The sequence below is a fragment of the Penaeus monodon genome, chromosome 4 (genome assembly GCF_015228065.2).
Source record: "Penaeus monodon isolate SGIC_2016 chromosome 4, NSTDA_Pmon_1, whole genome shotgun sequence".
In the NCBI taxonomy this organism is placed as follows: Eukaryota; Metazoa; Arthropoda; class Malacostraca; order Decapoda; family Penaeidae; genus Penaeus; species Penaeus monodon.
In genome coordinates, this window is record NC_051389.1 from 20413883 (window position 1) to 20433882 (window position 20000).

The 20000-nt window shown below is 39.8% G+C and overlaps 2 protein-coding genes across 2 annotated transcripts in view; one reads left to right on the top strand and one right to left on the bottom strand.

Moving 5' to 3' along the window:
* LOC119570797 (COX assembly mitochondrial protein homolog) overlaps nt 1-400 on the top strand; it is a 13629-nt gene extending 13229 nt beyond the window's left edge. Inside the window, exon 3 of the mRNA XM_037918402.1 lies at nt 1-400. This exon is cut by the window's left edge and continues 255 nt beyond it. The gene's annotated coding sequence lies outside the window, so the exon portion shown is untranslated.
* A 487-nt stretch (nt 401-887) lies between these two features.
* LOC119572493 lies at nt 888-19409 on the bottom strand. The gene is made up of 19 exons (XM_037919602.1): nt 19387-19409; nt 18891-19059; nt 17466-18381; nt 16136-16288; nt 15542-15672; nt 11604-11739; nt 10891-10957; nt 10468-10592; nt 9448-9596; nt 8743-8825; nt 8240-8379; nt 7574-7747; nt 6714-6874; nt 5916-6047; nt 5706-5783; nt 5229-5420; nt 4535-4684; nt 4131-4339; nt 888-3887 (listed from the first exon to the last, which is right to left on the bottom strand). The coding sequence occupies exons 1-19, from the start codon at nt 19407-19409 to the stop codon at nt 3278-3280; spliced, it is 3798 nt and encodes a 1265-aa protein (XP_037775530.1). The 3' UTR covers nt 888-3277.
* Between the last annotated feature and the right edge of the window lie 591 nt (nt 19410-20000).

Below are 20000 nucleotides of genomic sequence, written 5' to 3' on the forward strand. Positions count from 1 at the left end.
GTTTTTTTTTTAGTTATTCTGTGGAATAGGAAAATGATGTAAAATAAGCCCCATGGATCCAGGTGCTTCGCTTGACCATGCTTGGCCCAAAACCCAGCCATTGGGCTTATTTGAGTGACCACTCTTACAGGTGTATGGTTTGAGGCCTGGGTGCACATAAATACTCAAGGTAGTGTCAAGATTTCTTGCCTGCCCTTTGCAGTGTTATTATTATAATTTTTTTTTTTTACAATAAGCAATGTTTTATAATATTAATTTTCTGTAATATAACCTGTGTTGCCAGTCAGAGGAGGCAAGAATAAGATCCTGAGCATGAAAATAGTGTCCTCCCTGCCCTCCACAGTTGTTACATTCCACACTTGTTTTCTGACAGGAATAATGCAAGAGCCCCTTCCCAAATGCCCTCCGAGTCTAATTACCCTCAAGAGCTTTGTGCACTCATGGCAGATCATTTCCATTACCCTGGCCTTCCACTGAAATTCTCATGATGGCAAGATGCCATCACCCTGGCCGTCAGCCAAATTTTTCCATGATGGTATTTTCAGGTCACCTGCCTCTCAATCCTTTTTTTTTTTTTTTTTTTTTTTTTTTTTTTTTTTTTTTTTTTTTATATTCGTTTCTTTTTTCATCTTCTTCTTTCTTCTTTCTTCTTATCTTTCTTTCTTCTCTTCATTTTTTTTAATAGGGAATAATTAGCAGTTTGACATGATTTTAAACAATCACTCAATCAGCTTCTGCTAGGAAAAGAAGAGCTTTCATTTCTTCACCATACTTTTATTAATAAATAAGTACATGTGATTATGACGGCAGACCCGCACATACGAGGTCCTAGAGAATGCCCTAACGTAACCAATTTACAACTTTGTGTTTCCTTCAATTCCTGGGGAATTTTTTATTTATTTATCTATTTATTTTTTTTTTTTAGTTTGTTTACCAAGAAGTTTCTTAAAAACAGATTTTGTAGATCTGAAATACAAGACACCACAGGTTGGAATTAACCTATCAGGAGAAAGGTATTGTGACAGTGGTGGATATATATATGGTTGAGCCACAAAGCTATATCCATAACACTACATACCATTCGCATGGCTGGCAGCTCCTTGAATCAAAGAGTATCAGAAAAAGCTTATGAAGCTTATGATCATGATATACAAATTTTTTCTTTTCTGTTTTTTTAAACATATATTTACATAGACAAAAAAGAAAAAAATGGATTAAAACACTGAAACATACAAGATGTAAACTTCCGTGTGTGACAGAGAAAACAGATCTTCCACATTTGCACTGATATATTGTGTCAGTCACCCTGGAAGACTGGTAAACTGGAAGCTTTTTGTATAAATGCTTACATGCCTCACAGTGAAAGGAAAGGAACTGTACTGACTTTCTCTTTTATCTGTGGTGATATATAATCGATTTTAGTTATTCTGCATAGGAAATGTTATCCAAATACAATACAGACATAGTACTGACTTCCATCATTGATAATAATTATGAGTAGATATTTTGACATTACACCCTGTCTAATACATTATAATCAACTGATGCCATATGATTTTGCAAAATCTGAATTTTATCACACCATATACAATATCAGCACTAAATTTCATATTTACTTGACACTCCAGTACAACAACAACAATATGGTCATTCTATGTGAAAAATGTGACCTGTTTACATTGAAAACAATGGAAAATTGTGCAAAAGTCAGAAATGACCCTTATTCAGAGTACCATGTCTCAAATTCAAAGCTGTAGTTCTTAATATTTAAAACTAGACATTTGCCAATTTATTATTTTACCAAGGTACATATAACCAGGTAGCTCCACTTCCATTTAGCCTATTGAACCCAAAAATGAATTGACTTTTTCCCAAGAGTATTCTGAAGGCTGTTAATTGTAAGGAACTCTTAGTTATAAATGAAAGGGGATTTTGATTTTACATCTGGTAAATATAATAATATTGAGGAAATTATACAAATAATTAAGTATCTAGTTATATGAATTATCTCATGGCGCACTCTCATTGGCTAAACGAGATGATGATATTAGCTCTACCCATTTTTTGACTCCAACAATTTGTGAGATATTTATGATGCTTTTTCAATGCTTTTTCTTTTGAAATTGTTCAGTAGTAACAGTGGTAAAAAAAATGAAAAATAAACCATGACCAAAAAAGAAAATAATTATAATATTTTCAATAAATAAAGGGGATGAGGTGGGGGCTGAAGTTGCCAATTGGGATTTTCATTTAGATGGAGTGGATCTACCTGTGTAAAGAAACCTTGTATTTTCCCATCACAATAGCAGCAGAATATTACTAGGTGATATTTTAAAGAAGCTATCTATAAACAAGATTTTTCTCAGCCAGGCAAACCTTTCCTTTACAGAGTACTTTACTGCCAGCTTCACTATTTGGAGTTTGGCACAAATTTATGAAGCCAGGACGTACTGCAGTAGTAGCATTTGCTCTCATTATACTTCTCATTGGCAACTCTTCCATGGATCAAATGAACCTGTCAATACTTAGCTGATGAGGCTTTTGCAGTAAAAATGTCAAGAAAGGCAATGGTCTGAAAAGACTTGGATGCAATGTATATTTTGCAAAAGACCCATATGTGTATTTGATTTTTTAAAGGCTTTCTTTATTTACTCATACAATAGAATTTTGTAAACCTCAGAGACAAAGTATTAACTCTTAGTGCACCTGGAAAGAATAAGAGCTGCTCCTAGTTTATCAAATTAATTTTATGAATTAAGCGTATAGGCCAATCCAATGTATGGTCCACGTATTTATCACTGACAGCTATATCTTCTGTGACACAGCATGTCTGAGAAAAGTTCTTAAATATCACAGATGTTTTGTTTATATATTCACTTAGGCAAAATATCAATTCAAGATTGAAGAGCACCACACATAAAAGCAATTAATTTTTTGTCTTTAAAATGTGGAAAACTTCTATCTTTTTTAGATATTGTTCATACATTGTTCATCCCAAGGCTGTAGCACTTTTTCGTACATTATGACTGCAATGTACTAAAACAGATCACCCTTGGACGATTTATATGAAACATTCTCTATCACCATAATATTAAAAAGAAGCACATTTTTCTATTGCACTGTATAGTTTCTTGTAATTTCTAGTAATAAACTTAGGCAACTTAGCCTACAATAAAATTCTAAAACTATGAAAACAACAGATAACATTCAAATTTTACATTATAAATATTAATGCCTATTTTCATTTTGGGAACATTTAAGTAACCTTACAACTAATTTATGCATCTGACTGAGAAACAAGTTCAAAATTGGTAAAAGCATAAGGATGCGATTCCTCATTTTCTCCACCTTGTTGACTATCTTGACTAAGGGGCACTTCACTGTTGACTAATGTAGCACCATCCTCACCACTTCCAACCCCAAGTGTTGCAGCCAGGCGCCTAGCACTCCTGCGGACACCTGATGCAATGCTACGGCGAAGCCCTGATCTGCGCAGGCTGTTATCTCGGTGCAACTCTGATGTCGTGGGTAATGTTTGGTCCGGGTCCCCATCTGCCTTGACATGAGAACCAGAAGCTAGACTGTTCCCCAAGGCTGCCAGAGCCTGTTGACGCCGCAGAGGGTCCAGTGTAGAGTACCTGGGAGGAGGCTCTGTGGAGGTAGAACTCTGGTTTCGGTCTGGAGCACACTCACTAACTGCCGTTACATAATCAGGTGGCGGGATATAAGGTGTTGATGTTCTGACTTGTGTTTCAGTTATTTGGCATTCCTCCAACTGAGCTGTTGCCTCAGTGTCTGTTGCTACATTTGTTTCTGCATTGCTTCGCAACGTATCACGGAGGCGGCGCATGCTCTGGCGTAAACTTTGGTTCAGAAGTTTTGCAAATCTGCAGTGGAATTTTTGAAGTGATTAGCATGTGGAAAAAATAAAATCCCGTTCTTTTTAAGCAAATGCTCTAAAGCTACAGGCTACTGAATTATATACTTTTAGATATGCTTGCACTCATAATGAAACCTAGCTTATTAGTTATATTAGTCTTAAGTGCATATCTGGAAACAGAAAAATAGAGAAAAGACCTTCATAAATTATCTCTGCTTATTGGCATAGATATGACAAGAGCTATACGTGCCTGACACCAGTAGCAGTAGAATAGGATGGTGGGGGGGTATATTTAGGGGGAGGGTCACTGTAAGGTCGCGGAGTCACATTGGCTCCTTGGTCTCCCTGGCCTTCTCTAGAACCTTCTACTCCATCAACTTCAGATTCTTCAGTGACAGACATGAAGCTGTTGCCACTTGTCCGTTGTCTGAGAGATGGTCTGTACAGCAACTGTATTCTCTGTAAAGAAATACAAGGGTTATCAGGTTGTGATGGTAGTATATATTGGAATAAATAAGAAAAAATCGTTTAATAATAAATGAACAAGGCTTTTTTCCAAGGGTACTGGTATCTTCAAATTGAAGTAAACCATCCTTTCTTTATATGAAGGGCTACTGTGGATTATAACACTGAATAGTTCTCTCTTCTACAAACCTCAAACAAATCATCATCAGTTGAAGCCAAATATCGGCAAGTCTGAATAAGGCCCACAAGTGGCACCAGAAGAATTGGGAAAAGTTGCATAGCTGATGCTAGTTGACAGACCCATATTGGCCAGTAGCTATTACTGCCCCAGGCAAATACCTGAAAGAATAGGAATGCTTATTATTTTGTGTGTTTCAGTATACAGCTTCCTTTTAATTCATGTCTGAATGTCATAGTATATTATTTCCTTAAGACAGCGTAAGCCGTACTAACCCACTGATGTCATGATGGCATGTGCATACTTTGCTAGTTCACTGTGATTTTAGTTTATTAATTTTGCTCACACATAGATAGCACCGTAATAGCTTAGTCGCCAAGAAGTCAATTACTAGTCCTACCTGATCTCACCTGTTTACCCTCTTTCTTGAGTATATGAAAATGTTTCTATTTATTTCGTATTGTTGTTAGTATTCACAACAATATAATATTCCCAATATCAATATTGATGATAACAGTAATGGTATTAATAGCATTAGAAAAAAAAATTAAAACTGTTTCCCAAAAATGGCGATATCGAGTAAAGTTCGGTAGGCCTACTATTTGATTCGGTAGTGACTAAGCACTTATGGAACCATCTACTTGTAAACAAAATTCCCAAACTACAGAGGACTGCATTTACCCAACACCAGTGTCAAAAACATACTTCTCTAAATTGTCCAGACTTGAATGATGAAATGGACAGCACAAGGAGACCAACTGGGACTATAATATTCCAGGCAAAGGATGTAAGAGGACCTAGCCACAGTGAACGGCACTGGTCACTCTTTCCCATCAGCTCACTGACTATGTCGTGCCCACTGTAAGGCTTTCCACGAACGAATAAGAGAGCAAATATCTGAAAGGAATTTTTAGGTTGACAAGCAGTATATCAGATTATTTCTTATTATTCTAATAATATCCTGAAAGGAATATCCTTGTTTTGGAAATTTATACTAAAAGAGCTTAGCTATTATAAGGAAAAAGTTAATAAACTCGTTATGGTAAATTCTTTAATATATCGAGATGCTGACAGACCTGGACTACTGAAAGATTACAGGGAAAGAGAATAATTGCAGCAAAGGGGAGAAATAAACTACACTTCTGATGAATACAAAGAGTTAACCAATAAATGTTGACTAACCTGGACTAGTTGTATTATCATCAGCCACCATCCACAGCTCACAACATAATCAAGGAAGTACATTATCTGTATCCCCGCCTGTAAAGGGTAAAGATAATTCAAAGTATGACTCAAAAAAGATTATTGAGATTCATCATTACTTAAATAGTCATTATTTACAACAAAAACAACAACTTAATACTAAAAGAGAAAACATATATATGTATATACCCCAGTTGCCATGGGAAGTGCAGCTGAGAACCCAAACACGCAGCATAGGAAGGTGATGAAGGTCTCCCATGCTTGCAGACGCTCTTGGTTGATGCGTATCACTGCCTCAACCACTGTCCGCCACATAGCCAGCTGTTGTTGAATGGTATATTAACACACAAGAAATTCCATAAAGATACAAGGGGTCATGGAAATGTAAGTTAGCTTAAATGGATAGACAGACAAACAGAAGACTGTGGTGTGTGTGTGTGTGTGTGTGTGTGTGTGTGTGTGTGTGTGTGTGTGTGTGTGTGTGTGTGTGTGTGTGTGTGTGTGTGTGTGTGTCTGTGTGTGCGTCTGTGTGTGTGTCTGTGTGTGCGTCTGTGTGTGCGTCTGTGTTTGTGTGTGTGTCTGTGTGTGTGTCTGTGTCTGTCTGTATTGTATTGCAAATGTGTGCATTTATATTTATGTATAAAAAGAGATACGAACACGCACACGCACGCACGCACACACACACACACACACACACACACACACACACACACACACACGCGCGCGCGCGCGCGCCGTCTTATCTCACAATCTATCCCATTCGTTTTCTTCCGTATTTCTGATAAAAATAATACAATAATATTTTGTAGCAGATGGATGTAATTCTATGACTAAACGCCAACACAGTAAACTAATTTTCCTTTTTGAAATATCCCATATCCTCACATCTTAACATTCCATCCCACTTTACAACACTCTTAAATAAAACATTCTATAAACATTTACACTATGACCACAATCTAATACAACCATCCACACATTACTTGCCTGCTGCGCTATTCCGAAGAGCAGCAGACTCAGGAAGAAGAGCGAGGACCAAAAGGGCGAGATGAGCTTCGTGCCGTTCACCCCCAGCAGTGCAGGGAACAACTCTGTCGCAAGACGTAGGCTCTGGTAGCCGCTGGTTTCATAGTCTTCTTTTCTGGTCACTGGATTAAGTGATGTAAAATATTCATGATTAATATTTTGAATATAAATGTGGATGCGTGTGTGTGTGTGTGTGTGTGTGTGTGTGTGTGTGTGTGTGTGTGTGTGTGTGTGTGTGTGTGTGTGTGTGTGTGTGTGTGTGTATATTATATATATATATATATATTTATATATATATATTTATATATATATTATATATATATATATATATATATATATATATATATTCATATATATATATATATATATATATATATATTTATATATATATATTTATATATATATATATATATATATATATATATATGTATTTATATATATATGTACATATATATCAGTGTGTGTGTGTGTGTGCGTGTGCGTGTGCGCGTGTGCGTGTGCGTGTGCGTGTGCGTGTGCGAGTGCGTGTGTGTGTGTGTGAATGAATGAATGAATGAATGAGTTGAGTTGAGTTGAGTTGAGTTGAGTTGAGTTGAGTTGAGTGAATGTATGCATGCGTGCGTGCAAGTGTGATTTTGTGTGTGTGAATATTTGTGTGCGTGCGCGTGCGTGTGTGTGCGTGTGCGTGTACGTGTGCGTGTGCGTGTGTACGCGTATATGCGTGTGCACGTGTGTGTGAAAAAAACTCATATTCAATTTACCTTCTATATTCACAAAACTAATCTCATATTTCAAATCTGTATCCATGTGTTTCAGCTTACCACTCATACTTCTGTGTGTTCGTATTCTTATCCCTGCGTAGAAGTTGTCGTGGTGCATATATTCCACAGACATGGTTGGGGGCCCACTGGTCTTCCGAAAGTGAAGCAAAGGCTCCTGCAACACAGGCTGTCGGAAGGGGGTGTTGGAAAGGAACTGTGCCGTTTCTGTTCTTTCTGTTGAATTAGAGAACAAAATAGGGAAATAGTAAGGCAGTCACACTGAAAAAGGGTAATTTTCTGTTCCCTAATATGGATTAAATGGATACTTTTCTTTCCTAAGTTTTGCTAAAAGAGCACTTTTGATGTGTAGCACAGAAAAATGGCATGTACTCAAGCATTTCAAGCTCCTGTGCATGTCCCAGCCTACTGTAATATGGACTATTTGTTTGGAATATAAGGTGACAATATTTAGAACGGAAATATTATAACTTATTCAAGCTTTTATGCTACTTAAATTAAAGGTAAGGTAAACTGTCACAAAAAAGTATTAGGAATACTTTTAAAGTTTTGACATATCAAACGTAAGCTCATCTGTTTCAAAAGTTAGGTTACTATCCATCAAAAACAACACAATCTTCAGTACTGCAGGGAATAGTAAAACATATATGTATATCAATATCTCTTGTATATTCTCTTTCATATTCTATTTAGACAAATAACACTTACCAAAAGAAGAGGGTTTATAATATAAGTTGTTTTGTCGAAACCCAGACACACATGATAAGCCTGTGACAGCTGCCAGTACTAGGGTGAGTGTGGTTATGAGACACACTATCGTGGTGTCTCGGTATAATGGATGACCACGCCTGTCACGAAATAAAACTATATGTTACATGTGTTTTAAAGGACACCTTTAAAATTTATGTAGTTGTAATTATAGGTGTGAAATTACGTAAGTATGTACAGTATAAATTATATGACCTGATTCTTTATTTTTTTTAATATATGCTTTCATTAGGCCCAATATTTTTAGAGACAAAATTTACTCTACAAAATAATGGTAATTGAAACCATACAATTAAAAATCAATTATTCGATTATTTACTCAGTTATACTCATATTTGTTCCTTTACTCATATTTATTGCATTATTATTCATGAGGTTATAATAAATTTTAATATTAATAACAAAAACTCAAACCAATAAATAATAAGATTTAGGATTCATACTTATTATGAGCAGACATTTGTTGCAGGACAGCCCCATGGAGGCCCCAGACTAGGAACACTTCTCGACTAGCTGCCATCCATGACTGTTGAATAAATTGAATATTAACTATTTATTTCCCTTACATCAAAATTTGGCACTTTGTATTCATCGTGTATGCATTTAAGGCTATATTTTTGTGCGTGAAAGTACTCCTATGAATCATTTCATTAAGAATACTTAAAATTACTCCTGCATATAATAAGAAAACACATGTATATATATATATATATATATATATATATATATATATATATATATATATATATATATATAATACATACATACACATAAACACACACACACACACACATACACACACACATATATATATATATATATGTGTGTGTGTGTGTGGTGTGTGTGTGTGTGTGTGTGTGTGTGTGTGTGTGTGTGTGTGTGTGTGTGTGTGTGTGTGTGTGTGTGTGTGTGTGTGTGTGTGTGTGTGTGTGTGTGTGTGTGTGTGTGTGTGTGTGTGTGTGTGTGTGTGTGTAGAAAAAACAATACATAAGTTAAAAATTATTATCTGAAGTCATTAAATGTTATGATAACTATCATAATATAATTAAATAAAAAGATACTAGAAACATTCAAATATATATATATATATATATATATATATATATATATATATATATATATATATATATATATATATATGAACTTACACGGCTGTTTGTGAAAATACCATTGAAGTTTGCGACATTCATGTAGAGGTCATCTTTGGTCGATGATGCCAGATAGAGACACACCACCAAATAACACAGTAGTGGCAACAGGAATATAATGTAACACACCTTTCCATACAGCTGATTACCTGCCAGAATGAACAGCGGATAATGAGGGTAATTCAATGGGATTTCTATAGGATGATAATCTTTATGTAATTGTCTTTACATCAATGTCAATAATGGAGGGACAGAAACTTATGCAAAACAATGGGTATTTTCCTATAGATATGTCATCATAGGTATTCAACATAAAACCTAATGATATTACAAGAAAATAAGATTACCAGTTTCAATTCCTTTGCATGACCCTTGACACTCTACAGTATATGTACTGGGAGAGAAGTGATATCAAGAGGATCAATAATATACAAAGATTTAACAAGCAGTTTCATCGTCCAAGTGAACCTACATTAACTAGACCAGAAGGTATCAATAAAATTTAATAAGTTTAAATATCAAAAGCTGAGTAAAAAAATAACTTAATATAAAATTTTCACTGATCAGAAGAACAGATGACTAGAAGGCTTTTGTGAAATATATAATTAGAAGAGTAATAAATATTCAGAATTAATAATTAAACCCAGAAGAATGAAGTAATCAAAACAATGCATGTGGCTGTATAAAATCTAAAGAGCATACATAGGTGACCTTAATTCATTCATAGGTTAATCAAATTTATTAACATTGACAGATCAAATACTAAATAAAGGGAAACTGTAAAACTAAAATTTTGTTTCCATTATTTGAAATCCTATTAAAGAACATGCCTTTTGGAACAAGCAAAACAATAGAAATATTCTTTACTGGCATTGCAAAACACTTCAAAGTTAAATAGCACTGAGAAATAAAATATGTCACATAATTATCATCCATCCATCTCCTGTCTCTCATCCTCTCTCTCTCTCTCTCTCTCTCTCTCTCTCTCTCTCTCTCTCTCTCTCTCTCTAATAGACATACCTCTACTCAAGGCAATCAGAGTAATGATCCAAATAAGAGCGATATTGAAGGCCATGTCGAACTTGAGAGAACCCAGGTCTTGCAGCCAGGGTGCATTGCCATCGCTCCTTTGCAACACTTGGGTACTGCAAGTCGCACATGAGATATTAATATATTTTTGAAGAGGCGGGATGTACTGGCTGATGGTGGATGTTTAGTGGACATGTGTGTGTGTGGGGGGGGTCAATTGCCCCCCCTCCAAATGACGCCTCTGATATATACTCCTATATCTCTTTTGTATGAATGTCCCCATAACCACCTTTATTTGCCAATATTCTGGAAAAATGGGTGTCCTGCTTTTATGACTGGCCGAGTGAATGTGTGTGGGGGGATAGATACAGTAAGCTATCCTATCACTAATTACGAGAAGAAAATGCAACTTACTTGAAATATTTTGGAACTCCCTCGATAACTGCACTGAAGTTCTCATGCAATGAAGAGGTGTTGACAACTGAAATCCAACAGCACTTTTGTATTAGTACATAATTATTACATGCTCATAAAAAAAATCAACGTAATCGATGTTTCCCGCCATTTTGGTTTACTGACTTACCTGCCCTTCCTCACATTTATGCTATCATTCCCACTATTTTTTTCTATTTCCCTCTTTCTTCTTCCTCTTTTCTCGCATCCTCTTTTTCTATGTGTTCATTCTCTCTTTGTTCTACCTGATCTCCTCTTAATATTTAACACCACTCATTTCTTCTTCCCCATCATCTATTTTATCGCCCTGTCTCCATCACTACCCCTTTCCTTCCTCTGTTCCACATAATCTTTCTCTTCTGCCTGCTGTACCTTTTCTTCCATCCAACCCCCTTCCCTTCAGAGCTTTCTTCTCCTCATTTAGCCTTCCAGCCTCTTTCCCTGCGCAACCTCATTCTTATATTCTCTTTATCCCTCCCTTCTGCTCTCCTTTCATCCCTCCACTTCCCTTCTCTTCACTTTCTCTCCATCCCGTCTCTTACTTGCCTTCTCCACTCTCCCGCTCCCTACATCCTTTCCTTTCCACTGTCCACCTTCCCCCCCCCCAAAGAATCCCGCCCCCTTTCCCGAGCACCCGAGGGCGGCGCCGACGAGCAACGAGCAAAGGAACTCACGCCGATAGTCGGCCCACCGGAACATGCCGAGGTGTATGCTGAAGGAGTCCCTGAAGTAGATGAAGAGCCAGGCTATGGGCACGCAGCAGTACACACCCAGCAGCGCCTGCGCCAGGGCCAAGCTGTAGCCGACACCCTGTGGAAAAGGAAAAAGGGAGACTGGTTGAGCTTTATGGAAAAAGAGAAGAAGGCTAACGGACGCGGCCATAACAATAAAAGTGTGAATGGGACATTTCGGTGTTTTTTTCAAGTGTAATTTTGGGTTCAGTGGTTTCGGATGGGATAATTTTTGTCCAGTTAGGTTTGAAGGGTCAGTCATTTGGGGGATTAGTTACAAAAAATGAGAAGGGGGACTGGTAGATGCAGCAGGAAATGGTGGGTAATATGCTTTAAAATCACATCTTTGAAATAGCGGTAATGATATCCCAAAATTCTACAGAAATTATGTTTATGAATTTTGTACATGATACTTATATACAGTATATATATGGTATACTGTTCTCGAAGAGAAAATCATTAATATCATGCCCGATTCATATACTTGCTCAAATGATTTTTTTAAGAGTATGATGTAGACAAGGAAAATAAGTATCTGACGGTAGAGACGATGTACTACAGTTCTAAACAATTTATGGATTTCCAGGAAGAGAATCCACCATCAACTGTAGTCCATTTGTAATGATTACTTCCCATTCAAAAGAGTAACATCCCCGGTTAGTCCTACGTCAGGCCTATTCTTTGGCTTCCGTGTAATTCCGGGTCCCGGCCATCATAAAACCATTAGCACGAATACATAATTATAAGAAACAAAGAAAATGTAAATATAGTAGAATCAAGGGCTAGGTAAGGTACTCTACAAGAGATGTAATATGAAATGTTACTGTGATAATATTCAAGAAACAGCAACAATAATATATACATCATAAAAATAAAATCTTCCTTTTGCAATTAGACATGCCCTTCAGACAGAACAAGCGTTAAAGCCGAGTAAACGCAGGCCACAAATCTTAACACCATCAGACAACAGAAAATATACACGCACGCACGCGCGCGCGCACGCACACACACGCACACACAAACATATATATGTGTGTGTGTGTGTGTGTGTGTGTGTGTGTGTGTGTGTGTGTGTGTGTGTGTGCATATCACAACAAATAATGGCAATGCTGTAGCCTTCAAAAATCGTAAAAAAAAACTCCCTGGTTGGACATGTGCTTCTGGAGAAACAAAAGCCACAACGCCTGGGTAGGATGGGAGTCAACACGTGGACTCTCGCGCCCTTGGTAGTGTTTGCCGGCCGTCGCGCTTGGAGGCTCAGCCACCACGTACTGTACAGCACCTGCCTTAGGGGGGGGAGGGAGGGATTCTTTGTCTTGAGGGGGTCGTCTTCTTTCGGTTCAGGTTCTACGTATTTCTACTTCACTGTTATTGTTGTTGTTTTTGTTGTAGTCTTTGTTGTTGTTGTTATTATTATTATTATTATTATTATTATTATTATTATTATTATTATTATTATTATTATTATTATTATTATTATTATTATTATTATTATTATTATTATTATTATTATTATTATTATTACTATTACTATTATTATTATTATTATTATTATTATTATTATTATTATTATCATCATTATTATTATTATCATTATTATTATTATTATTATTATTATTATCATTATTGTTATTATTATTATTGTTGTCATTAAAATTATTACTACAGTATGGTTGGGCTGCCTTGCCATGGCCAGGGGGCGTGTAAGGTCACCATCTGCCGTGTCTAGAAAAAGGCGGAAGTGTCTTAGATTCTCTGTGCTTCTCCTGACAAAGCATGACGGAGACGGCCTGCGAATAGACCCATGATCTTGGATAGGCCTACATAGCGGACCGAGTATCCCGAAGCTGTTCGTAACCTTGAGCGACTTGCTATATTTCCCACGTTTCATCCCATGGAGTAACGCTCTCCTAGCCCACGATATTTGCCATCGCTAATCCCACCGGACTAAACAGGGAACGATGTTTTACGAGTGATTCCAACAATACTGAAGCGATAAGTATTGATTTTATTTTATTTTATTTTTATTTATTTATTTATTTATTTTATTTTTTATTTTTTTTATTTATTTTTTTTTTTTGAAAAGTGGCTGACCATTCTGTTGTCAGGAAGAGGCCGGGCCCGCGGAAACGAAAGTAAACACTGAGCCGAGCGTTCTGCGGTGCGGCGTTGCAGAACATGACAGACGAAGCAAACCTTTGTACTCGCAGATCAATGACTGCGCGTGGGAGTTCAGAAATTAATGAAGGGATGGTGACGCAAGGTGAGGAGGCGAGAAGAGGGACAAGAAGGAGGATAAGACGAAACAGAGGAGAAAGATCATGACAGACGAAAATTGAACATTGGTGTAAAAATAAATGAACATAATTGGAGAGTGAGAAAGTCAGGGAAAAGAAAGAAAGAAAAAAAGCGGTAAGAAAAGCAAGAGGAGGAATGAAGGGCTGGAATCACGGTGTCCAGCAACTCTCGCGATTTCCCACGAAAATCACGCGTAACTTTAGCGAATTCACAGGAGGTCATTGTCATGGTTCTGTTCCTACACTGTAATAACTCCTATTTACGTCCAGTATAAACAATGTCACTTAAGATTAATAAAATAAAGTCTTCCATTAGACCAGACGTTTTCAGAAAAAGAACAATCTAACGCAAGATATTTTTGCTTTAGAGCGGAAAGTCCGTGCTAATAATGGCTTTCTACCCCAAAGGCCCAATTCAAATCGGGTTAACAAAGGTATTATCATCCATTAACCTAGACCCTCTCTGGGGCAGATTAGTGTGGGAACATGACACGTCGAAATTATTTATGCCTGTTACAATATTCTGATCATTTGCTTTCAGTCGATGAATCAAGCACGTACCTTTAAGGGAGGTAATATGCTTTCGTGTTGTTAGACTCATATGGTTATTTCTGTTCTGCTTCTCTTTATTTTACTAAAATGCTGAAGAACAGAGCTACATGCCTCGGAAACGACCCTGAAGCCCAGTTTTGTCTGACCTTTTAAAAGTCGGCTAAAATATGTGACATTCACTGCACTTACACTGTGAAGTAAATCAAACTGATAACATAATTTCATGGACGAATTATGCCATGTTTGGACAGACCACAAAATTTTCCAGTGGATGAGATAAGCCACCGTTTTTTTTCCTGTTATACAATGTTGTACACTTGTTTAACACACGGTCGTTACGGAGGCACCTTACACTGATGACCTTCATGCGAGCCAAGATTGTTGTCATGGAGTCCTCAACAATAAGGTCATCAAAGGAATCCCTAACAACGAGGATCCATAATGAGGTCCCTAACTCCTGGGCTTCTGGAGTGACGTCATGACAGACGACCCTCTCATCCCCCCCTTCCGTCTTCCCCCTTCCCCTTCCTTCCAACCCACCCCCTCCCCCTTCGTTCCTGCACCCCCCCCCCCCCTCCCAATTCCTGGCTCTTCCATTTGCCCCCTCCTCTCCCCCCCCTTTACGACAGCGCCTCTCAGCCATCAGCCAATCAATCACAACTGATCGATGTTGAGTATTGAGTATGTCGCCTCCCATTCTTTTTCAAAGCCTTCGTCATCTTCCTTATCACTCCCTCATTCCTTTTGGCCATGCCTATGCTCTTTCCCTCTACTTACAACCTCCATTCATGGTTCTAATGCCACTCACGTCCGTATTGACAAAAGAGATCAATGATATGAAGCACGCCACATGACACGTGCAGTTAGAAATATCGTGGATGTGAATAGAAATCCGAGCGACTGATAACAACAATGAAACAAATAAGAAAATGAAATAATTTAAGAAAATATGCCTTGAACCAAGACATTCTACTCCGCATCACTAGAAGCAAAACGCAATTTTTTTTTATCACTCGAGGAAAATCACGTTACCTGGAATATGGGTGAGATTCTCCACATGTCGACGACGCCGGCGCCCAAGTACTGCCCGACTGTCATGTGGAAGGTCATGAGAGGGAGCCCCAGCACCAGGGAGACCACGCCCCACTGCACCACGAACGGCCCTAGGAAGGAAGAGCAAAATATATTCTCATTTGAAACCCTTCCGTGTGTGGCTGCCTCGCCTCATTTCGCCCTCACTCTTTTCTCCACTCTCTTGCTGCTCGCTGTTGCTGTTGTTCTTTTTCTTCTTTCTTTCTTCTCTCTCTCTCTCTCTCTCTCTCTCTCTCTCTCTCTCTCTCTCTCTCTCTCTCTCTCTCTCTCTCTCTCTCTCTCTCTCTCTCATTCATTCATTCATTCACTCACACTCACACTCACACTCACATTCACATTCACACTCACACTCACACTCACATTCACATTCACATTCACACTCACTCACTCTCACACACGCAAAACACACACACACACACACACATGTGTGTGTGTGTGTGTGTCTGTGAGTTTATATATATCATACATTTATAAGACAGCATGTGTACAAACAGACCACAGGAGGCGCAACCCCGCCTGCCGTCCTAAACTCACATCCGAAACGGGCTCCCAGCACGGCGAACCTCGAGATGTTGAACGTGGTCACAGTGACGGCGAGGGATGACATCAGACCCGAGTGACTGTGGGTCCACGTCCCTCCTTGAACCCGCAGACGCTCCGCCTCCAGACCAGCTCCCGAGGACGACCCTGCAGGATTAGATTGCACATAAGCCTCTGCAATAGGTCATCGCTGCACTTATCTAGGGTCAAGGCTTACTTCTTTATGTCTGACACTTGTGGTTTGTGGTATGCTCTCTTTTCAAAGAATATTATGAAATTTTGGATGAATATATTTATTGATATTCACGTTTCCTGTCACCATTACGCGATATAATTATTTCACTAATCATTACCCGGATAAACAATCCAAACACACAATATGCCAATCAACACAAACCGCTTGATCCAGGAAAGACTACTTCATCAAGCTGTATTAGGTCAATCGATAAACATCACGAAGGGAGCCTAATCGGGTTACTAGAAGGGGTCTTGTCACGTCCTAGCTTAATGTGCAACTAATGTGTACCTTATCAAGGAGACTCGATGAAGAAAAATTACCCAAATGATAACGACATAGACATAATCTGGTTACGTAAACTCGTAAAAGCGTCAAATGAGGATTCTGTTACACAAGAGTCGTTGACAGAGCGAACTGATGACTTTATGCTGAATGCAAGCGGATCATTTTCAGTATAGATTGACCTCTTTGCTCTGGATATTGTTATTCCTATTTTATTAACTAGCATTTTTTTATAAATCATTCTTTTATAATCGATAATAATCATCTACCAAGAGTAAGTAGTTGTTACTGAAGGTCATATCAAACCTCTCACAAGCATAAAGGTGTATACTCATACAACCATATGATAAAAGTGTATGTATGTGCGTTTGTCTCGTGCACACGGCCCTGTCTCGGGACTCGACCAACTTAACGGTTCTTTTCAGAGAAGATGATTCAACACGAAAAAGGTCTCCGCTCACCTTTGCTAAAACTCCCTTTTTTACATATCACAATTTAACTGTGATGCCAAAGTCATTATGCAGCAACAATATTGTATAGCGGATGGGTTAGACTATATGAAAAATAAATATTGAATAAATATATGAAGTGTCTCCAAAAGTTCGGTCATTTATTAACGTGTTCCTGCGTTCATTAGCGAACCAACACACTTGTGCTAGTCAGTCTGAAAATATAATAAAATTCATAACAGCTGTGACACGCTTCACAGTGTCAGGCACCATCTATTATACCTGCGATGGTGATGGAATGCAACTCGATCGCACTTTTCGTGTTAGAATACGGTCTCCCTTAAATTATTCTTACCTGCATATGCGTTCCTTCTAGGGCTGTCACGAACGTTGTTGTTGTTGGCGGTGCTATTGTTATTGTTATTATTACTGTTATTGCTATTGCCATTTCTCGATCTAGCGTCGTTGGCGGCGGTGGTCGTCCCGGCTGCGGCTCTGTCGGTCGTCGATGTGGCACTGTTATTATTGTTGCTGTCGCCGCGCCGTCGTTGGCGGCGCCGCTGGTTCTGCCCTCGCCTGGCGTTTGAGGCTGTCCCTTCAGTGGCAGTGGCTGACGGCGGCGGCGGCGAGGCCAGGCGGGCGGAGTGGGCGGGAGAAGTGGCGGCGCTGGGGGTCGTGGTCGGGCGGGAGGTGTGGCGTGTCGCGGTGACCTGCGGGCGAGGGATGGGCGCAGCAGAGGGGCGCGAGGGCGACGTGGTGGAGGGCCTCGGGATGGAGATGGTGGTAGAGGGGCGCGGAAGGGCTGTGGCGGAGGAGGGACGGGAGGGGGACGTAGTTGTGTGGGCTCGGGAGGGGGACGTGGCGGAAGAGCGTGCGAGTGGCGCGGCGGGGGCGAGGGAAAGGGGGTGGGGGAGGCGAGGGGTACAGGGCGGGGGGCGGCGCTCCCTCGTTCGTCGTGGCTTCCCTCCGTCGTTAGCAGCGCGTCCTCCAGGCTCGGAGGGGCACTGGGGATGGGACTCGGCGCTGCCTCCAAGGGCAGCGGAGGTGACGAGGGGGAGAGCGGGAGGACATCTATGCTTGGCGGCGCGCTGGGGGCGTAGCCACCCACCTCCACCTCCAGACTCAGGGGCGGCGAGGGCGCGGGAGACTCTGACGAAGGGTCGCGGCGCCCTCTGGAACCTGAGCGTCGATGCCGCGACCGACGCTGCCGCTTGTCGCCACCCGCCGCCCCCGCCTGGCCGCCGTCGAGTTGGCTGTCGCTTACGCCGCTGCTGGAAGGAAAAAGAGAAGGATTTTTTCAACGATTTAAATACGATCAGATACAAAATGAATGGATATAGATATGCATGACGTATCTATCAGTGCACATAAGCCTCTGCAATAACATCAATGTATGCTAACATTTGGAGCATCATACTTTTTTTCTGATGATGATAATGATAATAACAATGATAATAAATAATAATAATGATAAGGATACGGTTAATTATAGCGATAATGATAATAATAGTGATAGAGGCAGTCATAGTCATCCCCCCTGAACCTCCCACTCCCCACCAACGTGCTCACTCTCCCTTCTCCATCTCCCCCCTCTCTCACTACCTCTCCCCATCCCTATCCCTAAACCTATCCCCTACCCCAGCCCACCCTCCCACACATCCGACTCCCTATCCAATCCCCTCGAGAGCAAATGCCCCACTTGCCAGACGCCCGGCGACGGCTGCCCTATCGCTTCGAAGGTCGCGCCCTTTCTTCGGATCAAATTCCTCCCTTTATTTACTCGCCTTGTGGAGCCTGACCGCTGAGAGCGCCTCGTGCTGACCCCTTGCCCTTGACCTGGCCACATGTGAGGGGGAGAGGGGGGAGAGGGCGGAGTCAAAGGTCGCCGGGGCAGGAGTGTGGCAGATGCGGTGCGGCGGCCGTCGTCAATGGCGCTCTTGTCTGGGAGTCTGTGTTCAGATGTGTTTGCTTTCAGAGGAACCACAATAGCAATTTTGGTTGTGTGTGTGTGTGTGTGTGTGTGTGTGTGTGTGTGTGTGTGTGTGTGTGTGTGTGTGTGTGTGTGTGTGTGTGTGTGTGTGTGTGTGTGTGTGTGTGTGTGTGTGTGTGCGTGCGTGCGCGCGCGCTTTGCATCTATAAAGTGTTTTTGTATCTATAACGTTTTCCAGAAATCACGAGCCTAATTAATATAAGTGCATTTCCGCATATACACATTCGTATACACATTATTTAAAAATCTCGTTACAACCTAAACACACTTTCTTCCGGGAACCCACCTGCCCTCAGCCCCGGAGCTCATTGCACCAGCCCCGACTGCACAACAATCATTTAACAGCGATTTCGGCCGATTTGCACTCGACCTTCCAGCGATTAACATGCAAATTTCCTACTGAAATCGAAAGAAATCGAGACGCTGGCCCTCCTTCTCTGGACGCCAGCGACCTCTTGGCCTCGCGTTCACATGTGGCAGAATGGGGATTTAATTCTGAGAGGATTGCACTGTGAACGATTTGTTCCTGGGATTTTTAGGTTATTTCTTATTTATTTGTGTTGTAAATCTCTAGACAATATCCATTATTGACTTCAAGTTTTGTTTTTGTATCCAGTATAATAAAAAATGGGAAGTAAAATTTTGAGGAATATTCTACGAAATTCCTATCGTTTCTGACAAGTCTTAGCAAATTCAATTTCAGGAAGTTGGAACGAAAACACATAAATAATGTAGGCAGTGGATAATTACAGATATCGTACTTTTCCTTACAAATGCAAAGTTTGAAACAAAAAAAATATATGTTTTCCACTTCCTTGAGACTCAAACAATTAGAAAATTACACTTTTGTCTAAAATAAATTTGTTACATGGTGTTACTGGATATTTTCATGTTTGTTAC